The sequence below is a fragment of the Temnothorax longispinosus genome, chromosome 8 (assembly GCF_030848805.1).
Source record: "Temnothorax longispinosus isolate EJ_2023e chromosome 8, Tlon_JGU_v1, whole genome shotgun sequence".
NCBI lineage: Eukaryota > Metazoa > Arthropoda > Insecta > Hymenoptera > Formicidae > Temnothorax > Temnothorax longispinosus.
In genome coordinates, this window is record NC_092365.1 from 8,498,155 (window position 1) to 8,514,954 (window position 16,800).

The 16,800-nt window shown below is 42.2% G+C and overlaps 1 protein-coding gene across 1 annotated transcript; it reads left to right on the plus strand.

Annotated features, from left to right (window-relative positions):
- Window positions 1–13,028: 13,028 nt before the first annotated feature.
- LOC139818230 (uncharacterized) lies at window positions 13,029–16,778 on the plus strand. The gene is made up of 4 exons (XM_071786845.1): window positions 13,029–13,231; window positions 13,280–13,349; window positions 13,523–14,808; window positions 16,775–16,778. The coding sequence occupies exons 1-4, from the start codon at window positions 13,029–13,031 to the stop codon at window positions 16,776–16,778; spliced, it is 1,563 nt and encodes a 520-aa protein (XP_071642946.1).
- Window positions 16,779–16,800: the final 22 nt, after the last annotated feature.

The following is a 16,800-nucleotide window of genomic DNA, read 5'->3' on the forward strand; positions in this document are numbered from 1 at the left end:
GCGGAGCGCGTGCCCCGAGGGCTTCGTGCCCCGGCGGTCACGGTGTTCTAGAGCCAAGCGTGTCAGAGTGGAGTGAGGCCTCATTGCGGCCGATCGCCGTTAATACTCCCCGCGTTGATCCGATTCGAGGACACTGCCAGAGAGAGAGAGAGAGAGCGAGAGAGAAGAGAGGAGCTAGAGGAGAAGAGAAGAGAGAGAGAGAGAGAGAGCAGAACGAGTGAGAGAGAGAGAGCAGGCGAGAGATATAGTTTGCGAACATCACGTGAAGTTGTAAGCTTGTGAGACTAATATTTTTCAGAGTGCGGGTGAGATTAGCGCGGAATCCGTTTTGATGAGAATGAGGGCGGTTCGAGATGCATGGAATTTCTTTTGAGAGTTTTTTTTCTGTTTGTTTTTTTTTTTTTTTGTTGAGGGTGAGAGGATCTTGTGTGAATGATTTCCGATCTTTTTAGCACCGGAAGATGAGTCATGTACGTGAGGTACCAGTTAGCTCTGCCGATTCGTTAGGTTTAGCGATTGCGAGGATGACTGATGGGAGACGGCCAGATGCGATGCGAGAGTGGGGAGTGATCGCCGAGCGGCGAGGCGAAGAGAGAGCGAAGAGAGAGAGAGAGCCGATGGATCGACGAGAGAGACGAGGAGAGCGGCTACAGAGGCAAAAAGACTACACGATACAAAGAAACAGTTATTAATCAGCCAAAGCACATGCTTCTTCAATCAAGACACTATGCACAGCTTACACGCAACTAATAACCAACGCTCACTTAAAACCTAACGCTACTTACAAACACTAAAGCAAACTTAAAAATCATAAACAGGAATCGCAAGCGCAACCTTAAAAATTTAGGATCGGATACCAACTAGCAGGCGATCCCGGTACGCCACCAGAACCAACTAATCAAACAAAAGAACAAAAGACCCCGCACTCCCTCCGATTCGCCGGACGAAAGCACAAAACAAGCAAACAGTAGGCTCTTGAAATGATGCAAGATGAAGATGCCGGAAAGTTATTGTTGCCAGAAAGAGCCGGAATGCCAGAAGACACTAATATGGAAGGAAAGTTGGAAACCGACACTTCTGAACAGCACGTGTCCTGTGAGCCCAGGAACGATGCGAAATATTCGGTCTGAGGGTGATGAAGTATGCCTCGACCCCCCGGTCCAGATCTCTCGAAGTTTTTGTGGGTCGGAGGTAGGAGGATTTATCTGGAAAAAAGCTCAAGTAGATAGTGCATCTGTTGACGACCTCCACACGACTGTCAGGCAGAATGCGATACTGGGTCTTGACATCGATTGAAAGTAATACTCTTCCTATTTTCAAACCGAAAGCACCATCAACTTACGGTCGATACGGTGTAATGTGGTTAGTCACGCTTAAGGGTCAGAGGTTGAACGAAGTACCACATACAGTTTGGGACGGAGCCTTTGCAATGTTGGTATTCAACTCGATGCTCAACCCATGATATACAGCGACAACATAGGATCAATATGTGGCCATGATTAAGGTAGTGGACGGTTTAATCCTGAGATGGGTAGAAGAGAGGGAGTCGTTCTTATTGGACTTTCAAAATTATTCAACGCGTAAGGCAAATCTTGTGAGATCAGCGAGCTATGTCTCCGTCCACGAAACGATTAGACATAAAGGATGACAACCCAATTCCGAACTCATTTTAACCAGGATAATCGGGCAGGTGGCGTAATCATTGACAATGATAGCAGTGGAAGGACTACCAAAGATCAAATGCTATTAATATTAAGATCTGACTTCCATAAAATAAGAACCCTTAGATTTAGCAGGGTTAAGCTTAGTCCGTCGTATTCCGCCATAATCAAAAGATAGGCATTGGCCTCACCGGTAATTAAATTCCAGAGCCTGCAGAATATTAGCCGTGTCGAACATTTCATAGGCGGTAGATCTGCACATCCTCCGCTCTTACCACACCTCATGTGCATACGCAGACTAGTATATTCCGTAATCGACGGAACAATGTCATTTAAAGATGTGTCCTTTTGAAATTTTTACACATGAGGGGCCAAGCATCGAAACCATTGCGGGCCTTCAGCGCCGAAAGTCACAACATCCACGCGCAGATAAGATCTGCCCTCGTCTCTACAACGAACCTGCTTCCTTGCGACACGATCCCCCTGTTAGGTAAAAATAGATTAAGCTCCAGTTTAAAGGATTCAAGCGTGTCAGAACCACGCGCTATTCTGCTTTGAGCTTAATAAGTTACGTATTTTGCCTTGCGGCGGTAGGCGGACTGTAATCCGCACTATCGCCTTCTCAAAGGTCAAAACAGCTATCTAATCGTACTGTCCAGTCCCGCATCACATCCCCCCCCCCCCTGGTGAATCCGCCGCAATTGCCCCCCCACCCGCAGACGCGCACGCCTGGTGGGGTAACAATCCCCTGAGTCGGTCCGACGCAACACAGACACCACAGTGGTCTGGGCGTCCGCCTGGCCGTCTGGGTTTCCGGTAGGCTTAATCTCGGTGCCCACCCACCCCCCCCCACCCCCCACCTTGATCCGTTACCCCGCCGCCCCATTCGTCACCGCCTTTCGCCCGTTCGTCCCTTCGCGCTCGGGTCTGTGGTCTCTCCTCTGACGGGAATCGTGGTTGCTTCGCCTCTTGCACGCCGGGCGCCTCTATTTCTGCCTTCTTTCCATTCTGCCGGGCCCGGCGAAACGACGAAGTGGTTCTACGATTCACTCCCCCGCCCCCGCGCTGCGCCCCCCCCGGCCCCGCCCTGAAACAAAAGTCACTAACGCACGCCCAGCACAGCCCTGCCCGCGGTGCAGACCACTCTGCGACCCGGCCGCTCGCAGAAGAAAAAGGAGTGGGCAGGTAGCACCCCAGCGAAACCCGGCCCTCCCCACCCCTGCACCGCGGTGTGCGCTCGTCGACCCACACCCACTCAGGGGGGGGGGGGCCGCTCCACCTCCCCCTGGTCGCGCGGCCCCCACGAACGTGGCCGAGAGCGATACCGTCAGCCTGCAAGAAAGACTTATAGGCTGCGCATGGCCCCTAGGGACGTCCTAAAATACAGTTCCGCCTGATCAGCTGCGAAGGCCTGTTCAGAGAGCCGTGCAGACAGAGAGAAGCATGTGTAGGCAAACGACCCGCCCTAGTCGAGCAAGTTCTCTCCACAATTTGGCAGGTCAATAATACCAATGAGAGACTTATAATAAAATTCGCTCTTAACCCGCCTGATATCCGCATTGAGTTGATTTCGGAAGAGTCTGGATGACAGTTAAGAGTTTCCTTAAATTTGTAACGATGCACCCCGTGCGCCAAGCATCGTTCCCGGCTAACAACCGCTGGATGCCGCCCGACCGACGATCAGTCGGGCGAAGACCAGGGCGCGGTGCGCCCACATTTTAATTTTATTCAAATACCGTGTGCGCGGGCCAAGCGCGGCACCGGTGCCTCCCGACGAACGACGACGGAAGCCGAGCCGCACCGAGGACGAGCGCGGCGTCGCGCCGCCCCACCACAGCGCGACGATCGGCCGCTCCTAGCGAACCCGCCGCGCCGAGCGCTATATACCGACGCTCCGGCGAGAGACAGTCACTTCCACGGGGGTGAAAGTAGTAGGAGAAGGGGAGAAACGTCATGGCGGCAGGGCCACGTAGGAATGGGGGGCCGAAGCAAGCCGAAGACTGTCGATCGGGCACGAAGTTCGAAAAGAAAAGTGAACTACTGAAGTCGTTGTTCTAATGTCGCGATAATCTCGCGTTCGCTGCTGCACATGTTCGTCCTCGTAGAGAGATACCCTGGCGAAGGACAGATTTCGTGAGACCGCTGCTGCACGTGTTGTGAATTGTGAGATTCGCCCTTGTACGAGAGATACCCTGGCGAAGGACAGATTTCGTGAGACCGCTGCTGTGATTGTGAGATTCGCCCTCGTACGAGAGATACCCTGGCGAAGGACAGATTTCGTGAGACGTGTTTGGAGATTCGCTTTCGGACGAGAGATACCCTGGCGAAGGACAGATTTCGTGAGACCGCTGCTGCACGTGTTCTGAGACTTCTGAGATTCGTCCTCGTACGAGAGATAACCTGGCGAAGGACAGATTTCGTGAGACGTGTTCGGATATTCGCTCTCGGACGAGAGAGAACCCGGCGAAGGACATATTTCGCTGCTGATGCACGTATTCGGAGATTCGCTATCAAATCACTCTATATTTGTAAGTACAAATATATATATATATATATAACCATATACTGACTTGTTTACTGTTCACATTTGTTTTATATACAATCTGAAACTGTATCAATTAATGAAATGCATATATTTCAGATGAACGAAAAGGTGAATGTACCAACTGTCACAGGAAGGGAAGACACTTTTGCCTCATCCGTACAGTGGCACAACAGTGTGATGTCGAAGGTAAATTTCTTTTGTTAAATTTGCCTAATTTTTTACTTTTTTACTTTAATCTATAATTTTTTAAATTGGCAATATTTAACGTGTGCATGTAATTGTATCGTTACAGACTGCTGCTGGTACTAAAGGCGATACATTTGCCCGGAGGAATTTGAGGAACAAGAGGAAATAACGGGAGGCTCACCAGTAATGCAAGCGAGAAGACAAAATGTGCAGTCTAGTCGTAAAGAAAAGTATGTGATATGTAATATACTCGCGTAGGTAGGATTCGACGATTATATGGTTCCTTATGCGTGATGCGTGGACAATTTAGGTTATTTGCAAGATAATTTTACCTTGTGCATTATTACATGTTATACATTATGTATGCTGGTGGCGGAGTCCGTACCGGTGCAGTTTGTTTAACATTAGCCAGTGGCTAATGTTATAGTATAACATGTAATAATACATGTAATGATACATTGTGTATAATAAATGTTTTATTATACACAATGTATCATTACATGTTATACATAACTTATAAATGTATGTGATTTCATTTATAATCAACTTCTTTCAGTTCTAATTTCATTTACTTTGCACTTTTTTTTGGGGTTAATATCAATTGATAAACTGTTGTATACGATGCCTTCGCGAAAGAAATATTCTTGCAAATTTCCCAATTGTGCCAACAGCTATTATTGGACGAAAGGTGAAGCCAATACAGTCATAAATAAACATTTTTATAGCTTTCCAAAAAATTCTGACATCTCTACGAAATGGAAAATGATTTATGGTATCGATATCACTATTAATTGCCGGAATATGCGCATTTGCGAAGATCATTTTCAGAAAGAAGATTTTGTTAACTGTACAAAACATCTGTTGAACCCAAATGCCATACCGAAACACATTGATATGTCAAACAATTTAGTCACAACAGAAGTTGCTGCTTTTGACTGCCAGTCAATAATGACTGAAACATCTTCTGCCGTTTGTATCGATTTGAATAACGATTTAAATTCTGATTTAAATAACGATTTGAATAACAATTCAAATTCTGATTTAAATAACGATTTAAATAAAGATTTAAATATCGATGTAAATAACGATTTAAATAAAGATTTCATTATCGATTCAAATAACGATTTAAATAAAGATTTAAATATCGATGTAAATAACGATTTAAATAAAGATTTCAATATTGATTCAAATAACGATTTAAATACAGATTTAAATAAAGATTTAAATATCGATTCAAATAACAATTTAAATACAGATTTAAATAAAGATTTAAATATCGATTTAAATAACGATTTGAATAACGATTTACATCACAATGAGGTTAACATAAATATGTGTGATACTTTGGTGAATACTGATACTGTTTTTGATGAAACTCCTGCTAATTTTTATGACAATAGCATGTTTCAAAATGTTCATGATGGTAACGATAGTAAATTTGGAAATAGTTTAGAATCAAATTTAGGTAATACAGACAATAGCGAAAACAGGCCTATTTGCATCTGTGACAATGAAGATTGTACACATGGAGTGTTTCTACAAAACCTACAAAAAGAAAATGCGGATTTTTAACGCAAGCAGGAGTTATGTCAAAGACGATGACACCACGAGAAAGAATCATGTACTCGATTCATCGTAAAACTTCGGTAGAACTGTGTAAAATAAAAAAGAAATTAAGTGACGAAAGGAATGCTTTAAAACAATTAAAAAAGATGTCAGATAACAATATATTTCACTGCATGGAAACAAAACTGAACGAAGTTACTACAGATTTCATTCAATCGCAACTACGTAATGCAGGTCGTCATCCTGCGGGAAGACGGTGGACAGAGCAAGATAAAGCTTTGGCTTTATCTATTTATAAACGAAGTCCCCGTGGAGAAAAGCTTTATCTGCATTGTGCGCAGAAAATAAAACAAACCCAACTTGTTACACGTTTGTGATCAAGTCTGAAACTATAGTAATTATTTATGATGTTCCTCATTTATTAAAATGCACTCGAAACACCTTGCTTCGTTGTAAAATTAAATTTGCAGAAAACAAAGTAGCTAAATTTGAGTACATTAAAAAAGCTTTTGATGTTGATCAAAATTGTCCCTTTAAATTTCTTTATAAATTAAAGAAACATGATTTTAATGTCAAAGACTCTTTTATTAAGATGAGGGTAAAAATTGCAGCGCGTCAGTTGAGCCATACTGTTGCTGCAGCTATTAATTATTGTAGCGTTTACAACGTCGGCGGATTGTTTCCAGTTGAATTGATACAAACGGCAGAGTTTGCTCAACTTATAGATGATCTCTTCGATTCCTTAAATGGTTCAACAATAAACCCAGATGATGGCAAGGAATACAGATGTTGTTTGCAAGACGGCTCGCCTCACTTAATGTTATATAGCAGATTACTGTCAGAAATGACTAAGTGGAAATTATTTGATTTAACTAATGGAAAATATATCACAAATCAATACCATTTTGTGAAAGGTTGGATGATAACAATCAGATCGGTCATGTATTTGTGGTATCAATTAAAAGCTGTTGGCTTCACCTTTCTAAATATGAGGAATTTAAATCAAGATCCACTGGAAAATCTGTTTTGCCAAATTCGGCAACATGGAATTGCAAATTCTAATCCCACTTGTCATCAATTTGTAGCTGCCTTAAAAACTGTAATATTAAATAATCTCGTTGCACCGGTCTCCAAATCTGCGAATTGTGAAAGCGATAATTGTGAAAATTTGGACAATTTTTGAAAGTTTTTAAGTAATACTTGTGACAGCAAGGGCGAAAGTAAACCATTAGAAAACACCAGTGACTGTACTCTTCCATGGGTCGATTTTGAAGATTTAAACACTGATGCCTCTCAAGCTCTTTCTTACGTGTCGGGTTATCTTTTAAAAAAGCTACAACTTCCTGATGAAGATTGTTCAAAATGTAAAATTGATTTGTTTTGTACACAACAAGAACAACATCATCTGTACACAGTTTTTAAGGTAGTCGTCTCGTCAGGGCATGTATTAGATAAAGTTTTCAATTTTGGATTTTATATCAAATTATATGATCAGCTTTGCAGTCGATTTTTTCTGTGGCTCCTTACCGACTATTTACTCTAGAAAATCGATCTCGAAAATCACAAATTTTGCATTACTTCATACAGAAAAGAAGGCTCTATCACGGTTTCAATCACATATTTTCGTATTTTTCGATTAGATAAAGTAAGAAAAAAACATTGCTTTTTGTACATTAGATTTCGAAGAATCCGATGCAACCATAAAATATATAGGTTACCGGAGATTTCGCTGCTAATTTTTTAGTTTATTTTAGTGAAAATGCGGTAATCGAGCAGACATTTTTTGGTCGAGGTGAGGTTGGGAAGACTTGGCAACGCCGCTGGCTAATCACTGTAGTTGCAGGTTATGGGGCTCGTCTTTCTTAGCCGAATTGGATAGTGATTGACACTCCTGTCATGCGTTTTGAAACCCTTTCTCAGTAATTGTCAAAATTTAATCGAAAAGGAGATGATAACCTTTCTCGACGACTCACATGATCAGCTGATCAAAACGGAATCAAATGAGAAAAATCACATAATTTGGAAAAAGTAACATACTTTGTCACGTATGAAATTTTACACCATAATTCATAAAATTATTTTTCCGTTAGCAAAAATTGCTTGAAATATATTTCTGAACGTAAAAACCTACAAACAGTCACATGACTAGCACGTAGCGAGACGCCTACCTTAAGGAATATTCAGAAAAAAATTCGTTAACGTATCCAAGTAATCAAGTGATTACGTTAATACAAAACGTACACGATAGATTATTTCACTTTTGCGATGAAAATGGACATAAGTCAAACTTAGAATCAACTTTTAAAAAAATATTTTTCAATAACTACAGCAGTGATTTCTGCAGCAATCATCGATGTGATAATATAATCGTCAAAAATAGTTTAACGTTTTTAATACATAAGTATACTAAAGATAAGAAAAAACCGGTACAAGTAACTTCAGGCCATTACAAAAAAACCAAGTAATTTAAATCATTGTGATTTAGTTGCATTTTCTGTTTATTTGCATTTTTGGTTTCTCTTTGATGTATTTGGTTTTCGAATTATTTAATTGTACGGTTTTTTCTTTTTTCCACTTATTATAGAATTGTATATTCTATTATGTGTTCTATTATTATAGACTTTATTTCGAAATCAAAGTGTATTTTATGTTACACACTTTGAATTAAATGTGATAATACAATCGTCAAAAATAGTTTAGCTTTTTTAATACAGAAGTATGCCAAAGATAAGAAAAAACCGGTACAGGCCATTACGAAAAAACCAAGCAATTTAAATCATTGTGATTTAGTTGCATTTTCTGTTTATTTGCATTTTTGGTTTCTCTTTGATGTTTTTGGCTTTCGAACTCTTTAATTGTACAATTTTTTCTTTTTTACACTTATTATAGAATCGTATATTTTGTTATGTGTTCTATTATTATAGACTTTATTTCGAAATCAAAAATTTTATGTTACACACTTTGAAATAAAAATGTATTTTATGTTAGAAATTTTGAAATAAAAATGTATTTTATTTTATATACAATTAATGTTTTTTATTGCGCATTCCCTCATTTATTTACGAAAATAACATATTATTTATTAACATATATTATTCTATATTATTTACAGCTTATATAGACCGTGTTCTGATATACACTGCCAGTATTGAAAATCTATACTTTACGTATAACGTAAATTATAGATTTTTAGTACTGGCAGTGTATATCGGAACACGGCCTATATAAGCCGTATTCGGAATACGGCCACAGATATAGAACGTAGTACCAGGGCCACGGCGCTTGAGGTCGTGTCGGTCGCTACATATATATGTCGGTCGCGCGTCGTTTCATGTTTCCACCGTAGAACAATGAGCTTGCGCTTCTTTTAGTATATGTTCTGTGGTCACTTCGTCTAATATCCAGCGTACCGCTATTCCGGACGAAACCTCTCCCGACTCCTAGGGAACACACCAACGAGGTCCGGTGCTCCGAGCCTCGACTGAGGGCTCTCAGGTGTTCCCGCACTCCATCAGAACTAACCCCGAAGGCACGGTTACGCGGGGTCGAGCACACTCGGCCTCGCAACGAGGGCTCTCGCTGCCGCCGCCCCGGGGCTCCGGAAATCCTCCGCTTATACACTACGCGGTCCCACGCGCGCTATCAACCGTGTAATACCGCGTTATCCTGCCGTTGTAATATACCGAGTCCATAAGCAATCGTAATACCGCGTTCTCGCTATCGCACAGCGTCGCGCCGAGTACGCCTGCACTATCCCACCGTTGCATAAGCTATTGTAATACCGCGTTCCCGCTATCGCACCGCATCGCGCCGAGTGCGCCTGCATTATCACACCGTTTTACTATACCGAGTCCGTAAGCGATTGTAATACCGCGTTTCCACTATCGCACCGCGTCGCGTCGAGTGCGCCTGCACTATCCCGCCGTTGTAATATACCGAGTCCGTAGGCTATTGTAATACCGCGTTTCGCTATCGCGCCGCATCGCGCCGAGTGCGCCTGCACTACCCCGCCGTTGTAATATACCGCGCTTACATCATTTTGTAAACTAAGACTGAATAAATCATTTCGCATGCAATCACACTGGTTATTGTCTCTGGACCTTTCAGTCGAACTCCCGTCCCAGCGAACTAGTCCGCGTTCGATGACAAAGTTAGGCCGTTACAAATTTATGAAACATTTTGTAAAATATTCTTGTGCCTCTAAAGGAAACCCTGTGCTCTTGATTTTAGACAACCACGAAAGTCACGTGAGTGTTGAGGGTATTAATTTTGCAAAAGAAAATGGAATAACACTGTTAACTCTTCCACCTCACTGTAGCAACAAACTTCAACCACTAGATATTGCTGTCTATTCCTCATTCAAGACAAGATACAATATTGTCATGAGTAACTGGATGTTGTCCAACCCCGGAAAAACAGTCACAATTTACAATATCCCTAGTTTTGTAAGAGACGTAGTGTCACAAGCTTTTAGTCAAGCTAATATCAGGAGTGGCTTTAGAAAGTCAGGAATACACCCGTTTAATCCTGAAATATTCGATGATGAAGACTTTTTGTGCTCTGCAGTCACAGACAGAGAAATAGCCGTTGAACAAGGCCCGCCTATTCGTTCGCCAGCTTCGCCATCTATTCTAGGAATGGTTACAGAAACTGCCGAGACAAACAGGGATCCATGTGCATCATATTTTCCAACTATTTCTACAGCAGAAGGACATGTATCTGCTAGGTCACCAATTCCATCAACTTCTACAGCAAACGGGCAAGATGCACCTAAAAGTTTCACCACGCCAGAAATGATCAAACCATATCCTAAAGCTGCGCCGAGAAAATCTACACGGCGTGGTCGTTAGCCTGGAAAAACTAAAATATTAACAAAATCGCCGAAAAAAATGATCAAGAAAAACATAAAACATTTGAAACACAAGAAGAACCAAAGAGAAAGAAACCAAAAAAATCTCAGAAAATAAATAAATCAAAGAAGCAAGCGATTAAAAGAAACATTCTTTAGTTAAGGGATAGTGAGACAGAAGTTTAAATGTTTGAACTGTTTAATTTTTTACTATTTTAGTTTATAAATGATTGATATCAAATTATTATTTTTAGTTTCTATAAATTGAAAAGTTTTGTTTCGGTTATTTTTGTTTTTAAAATTAATGAAAACCATGTGAAGGCATAGATATTCAGTTCAGTTTTTTTTAATTTTTTTATTAATTTTGTTCACAAAAGTCAATTAAACATTAGAAATATGAATTTAAATTTGTGAGTTATTAATAAACTGAAATCTAAATATATTTTTATTATTTTTTTCCATGAGTTTATGAGATATGGTCAAATCTCCCTACATCCATGGTCATGTCTCCCACCCTTTGGGGAGAGATGAACCAAATCTCGGTTTTCTTTAAATTTAATATAACATTTACGTTTATGAACGTATTGAAATTATTAAATCCACAAATTGTAGCCATATAATAAGCTTTACTTTGACATAAAATTGACATTTCGCTCGCAGATCAAAGAAAACCCGCTTTCGCACTCCGCTTTGCACACCGCTGTTCCGCGTTTCGAACGTTTTCGCCGCATCGCTAACCTTAGCTTCTGTGCGCGCTCCACGGCTTCCTTTGAAAAAAAAGGAAAAAACTGTATAGACCTGTACATATTAGACATTATTAAATATATTCGTTTATTTTGCAATTCGATACTTGTGCCTTGTTTTTGTGGTCGTCTCGTTACCTCGCGCTATCTCGCGCAACCGCGTGCTCTCGAACATTTCTCGGGACGACGAGCACTGATGTTTGAGATCGCAAACGTAGCATCGCGACAAAGTCGCGTTCGGCTGCATGTCAGCACATGCACGCTTGCAATAAATTTCGTTCTCATATTTTATAAGGTGAAAGTGACTAATGTTCGCGTAAAATCGTCGCATGAAAATTGTCAAGGAAATATTCGGTGTAGCATGGATCTTTCGAGATTAGCTTTCCAGAAACTTTAACATTGTCATCAATAATAAAGTCAAACAACAACGCTAGAACAAAGGAACGATCCATGCTATACACAAAGCACTCGAAAACAGGTGACGACCCCGTCGGGTCGCCACGTGAAATCGGTGACGTCAGCTCCATGACGCAGGCCTCCGACGGCCAATCACCCTCCCGAAATTCTGGGAAATCTGCAGGGAGGGAGTTTCGCCTCGGAGGTGTTAAAAGGACCGTCGCCGCGCCGCGGAAACGATTTCGCTCGCAGATCAAAGAAAACCCGCTTTCGCACTCCGCTTTGCACACCGCTGTTCCGCGTTTCGAACGTTTTCGCCGCATCGCTAACCTTAGCTTCTGTGCGCGCTCCACGGCTTCCTTTGAAAAAAAAGGGAAAAAACTGTATAGACCTGTACATATTAGACATTATTAAATATATTCGTTTATTTTGCAATTTGATACTTGTGCCTTGTTTTTGTGGTCGTCTCGTTACCTCGCGCTATCTCGCGCAACCGCGTGCTCTCGAACATAAAAAATAAATCGATAGATCAATTATACTAAATTTTATGGACCTTTAAGTAAAACGTGGTTCAACTCTCCCGGACTCCCCCTATATTTAGATTTAATTTAACCAAATCATAAATTATTATCTGCTTTATTTAAAGTAGTGAAACGCTGATATATAGATAACTCGAAAGAGAGTGAAAGAGAGAGAGAGAGAGAGAGAGAGAGAGAGAGAGAGAGAGAGAAAAGGAGTGTGTATACTACAAAGTATCTTTTACGTTTATTTCGTGTTTGCAATTATTCAAGTAATTAATTAGTTTGTAATGCAACCTAGCGGTGGCTAGGTACCAAAAAAATAACCCCAAGGTGAATAGAGCAGCGGTGGCTAAGTACTAAAAAAATAACCCCGAGGTGAATAGAGCAGCGGTGGTTAGGTACCAAAAAAATAACCCTGAGATGCACAGAGCAGCGGTGGCTAGGTACCAACAAAATAACTCTGAGGTGCACAGAGTGGCAGAGTCTCGATATGAACAAAGTAATCCTGGAAGAAAAGTAGAAAGGCGAGTACTTCCGTGGACGGTCAAAGCCCACTCAGGCATGGCATATGATCCTGATGTGGCTTATGAAGCAGACAGCACTATAGCTTTGGGAACCATGAGCCACAAGTGCCAATACTGCAATGCTTTCAAGTGGGAGGAGGAGACTTCCGGCATGTGCTGCAGCGCTGGAAGGGTGCAACTTTCACCCTTCAAACCTCTGCCTGAGCCTCTATACAGTTTGATAATGGGCAGCCACCCAGAGTACGTCTACTTTATGAACCATATTAAAAAGTATAATGGCTGCTTTAGTATGACATCATTCGGGGGCAAGCAGGTTCTACAAGATGGCTTCATACCGACCTTTAAAGTTCAGGGGCAGGTATATCACTTGGTAGGAAGTCTACTGCCAGTACTTGAACAGGAAGCTCGATTTCTATAAATTTATTTTGTGGGCGAGGATGAAAGGGAAGTGCGATTAAGATGTAGCAACTTTTCAGATGTCAAACAGGGATTAGTCAAAGAACTGCAAAAAATGTTACATGACGTCAACAGCTACATCAGGACTTGAAGACCACTTTAGATAAGGTATCTTTAACTTGCCAAAAGTTTGAAGTCGTCATCCATGCAGATAGAAAACCTGCTGACGCTCATAGAGGTCGCTTCAACGCACCAATAGCAAATGAGGTAGCTCTGGTGATTGTTGGTCAGCAATTCGATCAGCGAGACATTGTGCTGCAGAGCCACGATAACAAACTGCGGCGCATCAGCGAGATTCACCGGTTGTACGACGCATTGCAGTACCCGCTCCTGTTTTGCCGTGGCGAGGATGGATACTCGATTACCATTCCACAGCGCGACCCTCAGACTAAGTTGCCACTTAAGAATTTAGTTTCCGCAGCGAGCTTTTACTCATATCGAATTATGATCAGGAAAAGGGAAGTCAACCGCTTGGTGTACTTCCGTTCTCTTTTTAGTCAATTTCTGGTTAACATGTACGCCAAAATAGAGACAGAAAGGTTGAACTACATTAGGAACAACCAGGCGCAGCTGAGGGCAGACAGCTACATTCACCTGAGGGACGCCGTGGGAAGGCAGGATGCTGACGTTGCTCAGCTGGGTCAAATGGTGGTGCTTCCGTCATCTTTCACTGGAGGACCTCGCTACATGCATGAGCGGACTCAAGACGCTATGACATACGTCCGCTATCATGGCCGTCCTGATCTGTTCATCACTTTTACCTGTAACCCAAAGTGGAAGGATATAACAGATGCACTATTGCCTGGGCAAAAATCTCACGATCGTCACGACATTATAGCTAGGGTATTTCATCTTAAGGTGAAGAAGATGATGGCACTCTTGAATAAGGGTAGTCTGTTTGGAAAAGTGTGTTGCTTTATGTACTCTGTGGAGTGGCAAAAGCGAGGTCTGCCTCACATCCACATCTTGCTGTGGCTAGAGCAGCAGCGCATCTTCCCTGACATGATCGACAAAGTCATATGTGCCAAAATACCTGATCCTGTGCAAGACTCTCTTCTCCACAACATCGTCAAGGCCAACATGATTAATGGTACCTGCGGAGGCTTGAACCACAATTCGCCTTGCATGAAAGAAGGCAGGTGCAGCAAGAGGTATCCTCGAATACTTCTCAATGACACTCAGACAGCAGATAATGGATACCCGCTGTATCAGAGAAGGTCTCCAGCTGATGGTGGCTTCACCGTCGAAATCAATGGAATAGAGCTGGACAATTGCTGGGTGGTGCCGTACAACCCTGTACTGTTACGTAGTTTCAATGCTCATGTCAATGTGGAATTATGCAGTTCTGTTAAGTCCATCAAGTATGGTCGTGGTCAAAAAGGTTGTCCGACTTTTTTTTGTAAGTTTTGGAACGCACTCTGTCATGTGAGAGTTGATGGTCCCTGCTCACGGCCATAACCTAAAGTTTCGCAGTGACACATTATCGGAGCAGACGGACAGTCTATACAAGGTGTCAGCAAAGTTTAAAATACCAGTTAAAGTATGCACGTGTATTTGACGTAAGGAACAAAGCCCGTCATAAAGAGGAAAAAGGAGAAGAGAATATGAGCAGAGAATGGTAAGTAAAATGACCAGTGACCAATATTAGAAAAGAAATGTAAGATCCCTGTTTAAAATAATAGATACAATATGATAAAATTATATTATATTACATTCAATTTCAATGTAAATTAATAATATTTTTATTCATTTACATTGAAATTGAATGTAATATAATGTAATCTGATCATATTGTATCTATTATTTTGTAACGGCCTGACTTTATCGAACGCGGACTGGCGTGCGGGATCAGGAGTCCGATGACAGGCCCAGAGACAATAATCAATTTAGGTGGTACATGCAGTAGTTTATTCAGCTTAGCTTATTATATACACGAAGTGGTATTTTATATAGCGCAGGGACGGGTGGAACGCGATATATACAACGAAGGGGCAGTGCGGGTGCACTCGATAACGGGCGCGGTAGCACGCTATTCGACGGACTCGGTAGTATTTGATATAGCGCAGGGACGGACAGAACGCGGTATATACAACGAAGAAGTAGTGCGGGTGCACTTGATAACGAACGCGGTATCGTTACTCGACGGGCTCGGTATATTACATAGACGTATTACAGTACATAGGCGGACGCGGTATATTACAGGTAGTGCATGTGCACTCGATAACGACGCGGTATTTAATAACGAACGCGGTATCGTTACTCGACGTACTCGGTATATTACATAATATCTGTACGCTCGCGGATGCCGCGGTAATATGCGTGCGGGGACGCGTAACGTAGGATGGAAGATTTCCGGAGCCCCGGGGCGGCGGCAGCGAGAGCCCTCGTTGCGAGGCCGAGCGCGCTCGACCCCGCGTAACCGTGCCTTCGGGGTTAGTTCTGAGGGAGTGCGGGAACACCTGAGAGCCCTCAGTCGAGGCTCGGAGCACCGGACCTCGTTGGCGTGTTCCCTAGGAGTCGGGAATAGGTTTCGTCTTGGAAGTTTCGGATCTTTAGACGAAGTGTCTTTTTCTCGCCGGAACGGCGGTTTATATACCCGCCCGGCGCGGCGGGTTCGCTAGGAGCGCCGATCGTCGCGCTGTGGTGGGGCGGCGCGGCGCCGCGCTCGTCCTCGGGGCGGCTCGGCTCCCGTCGTCGCTCGTCGGGAGGCACCGGTGCCGCGCTTGGCCCGCGCACACGGTGCGTTTTGAAGTACGTTTAAAATGTGGGCGCACCGCGCCCTGGTCTTCGCCCGACTGGTCGTCGGTCGGGCGGCATCCGGCGGTCGTTAGCCGGGAACGATGCTTAGCGCACGGGGTGCATCGTTACAATTTTAAACAGGAATATATTAATAATATACCCATAAGAAAGTATAAATAGATATTTTAATATACCTGTAAAAAAAATTTATTAAAGTATAATTTATTTAAACTAATAGATAGAATATGATGAAGTCACATTAGATTTCAATGTAAATTAATAAAAGTCTTGTTGACATTAATTAAATTAAATTGAATGTAATGTAATCCTTTCATGTTCTATCTGTTATGTCAAACAGTATATTTTATTACAATTGAAATAATATGCATGAATATTACAGAAGAAACAGTGGTTCGAGACGTGGAAGAAAGCTTTTAGTCAACGATGGACGCAAGTATGATGATAATTAATGTTTAAAACAACATTTTTTACACAACACTAATGAAGAATTTGTCAGCATAATTAAGAATTGAGAGATTAAATTAAATTAAAATAATTTCAATTAAATTGTCATATGTCTGCTTGCAGGTAAAAGGGGAGGCAGCGTTGAACAG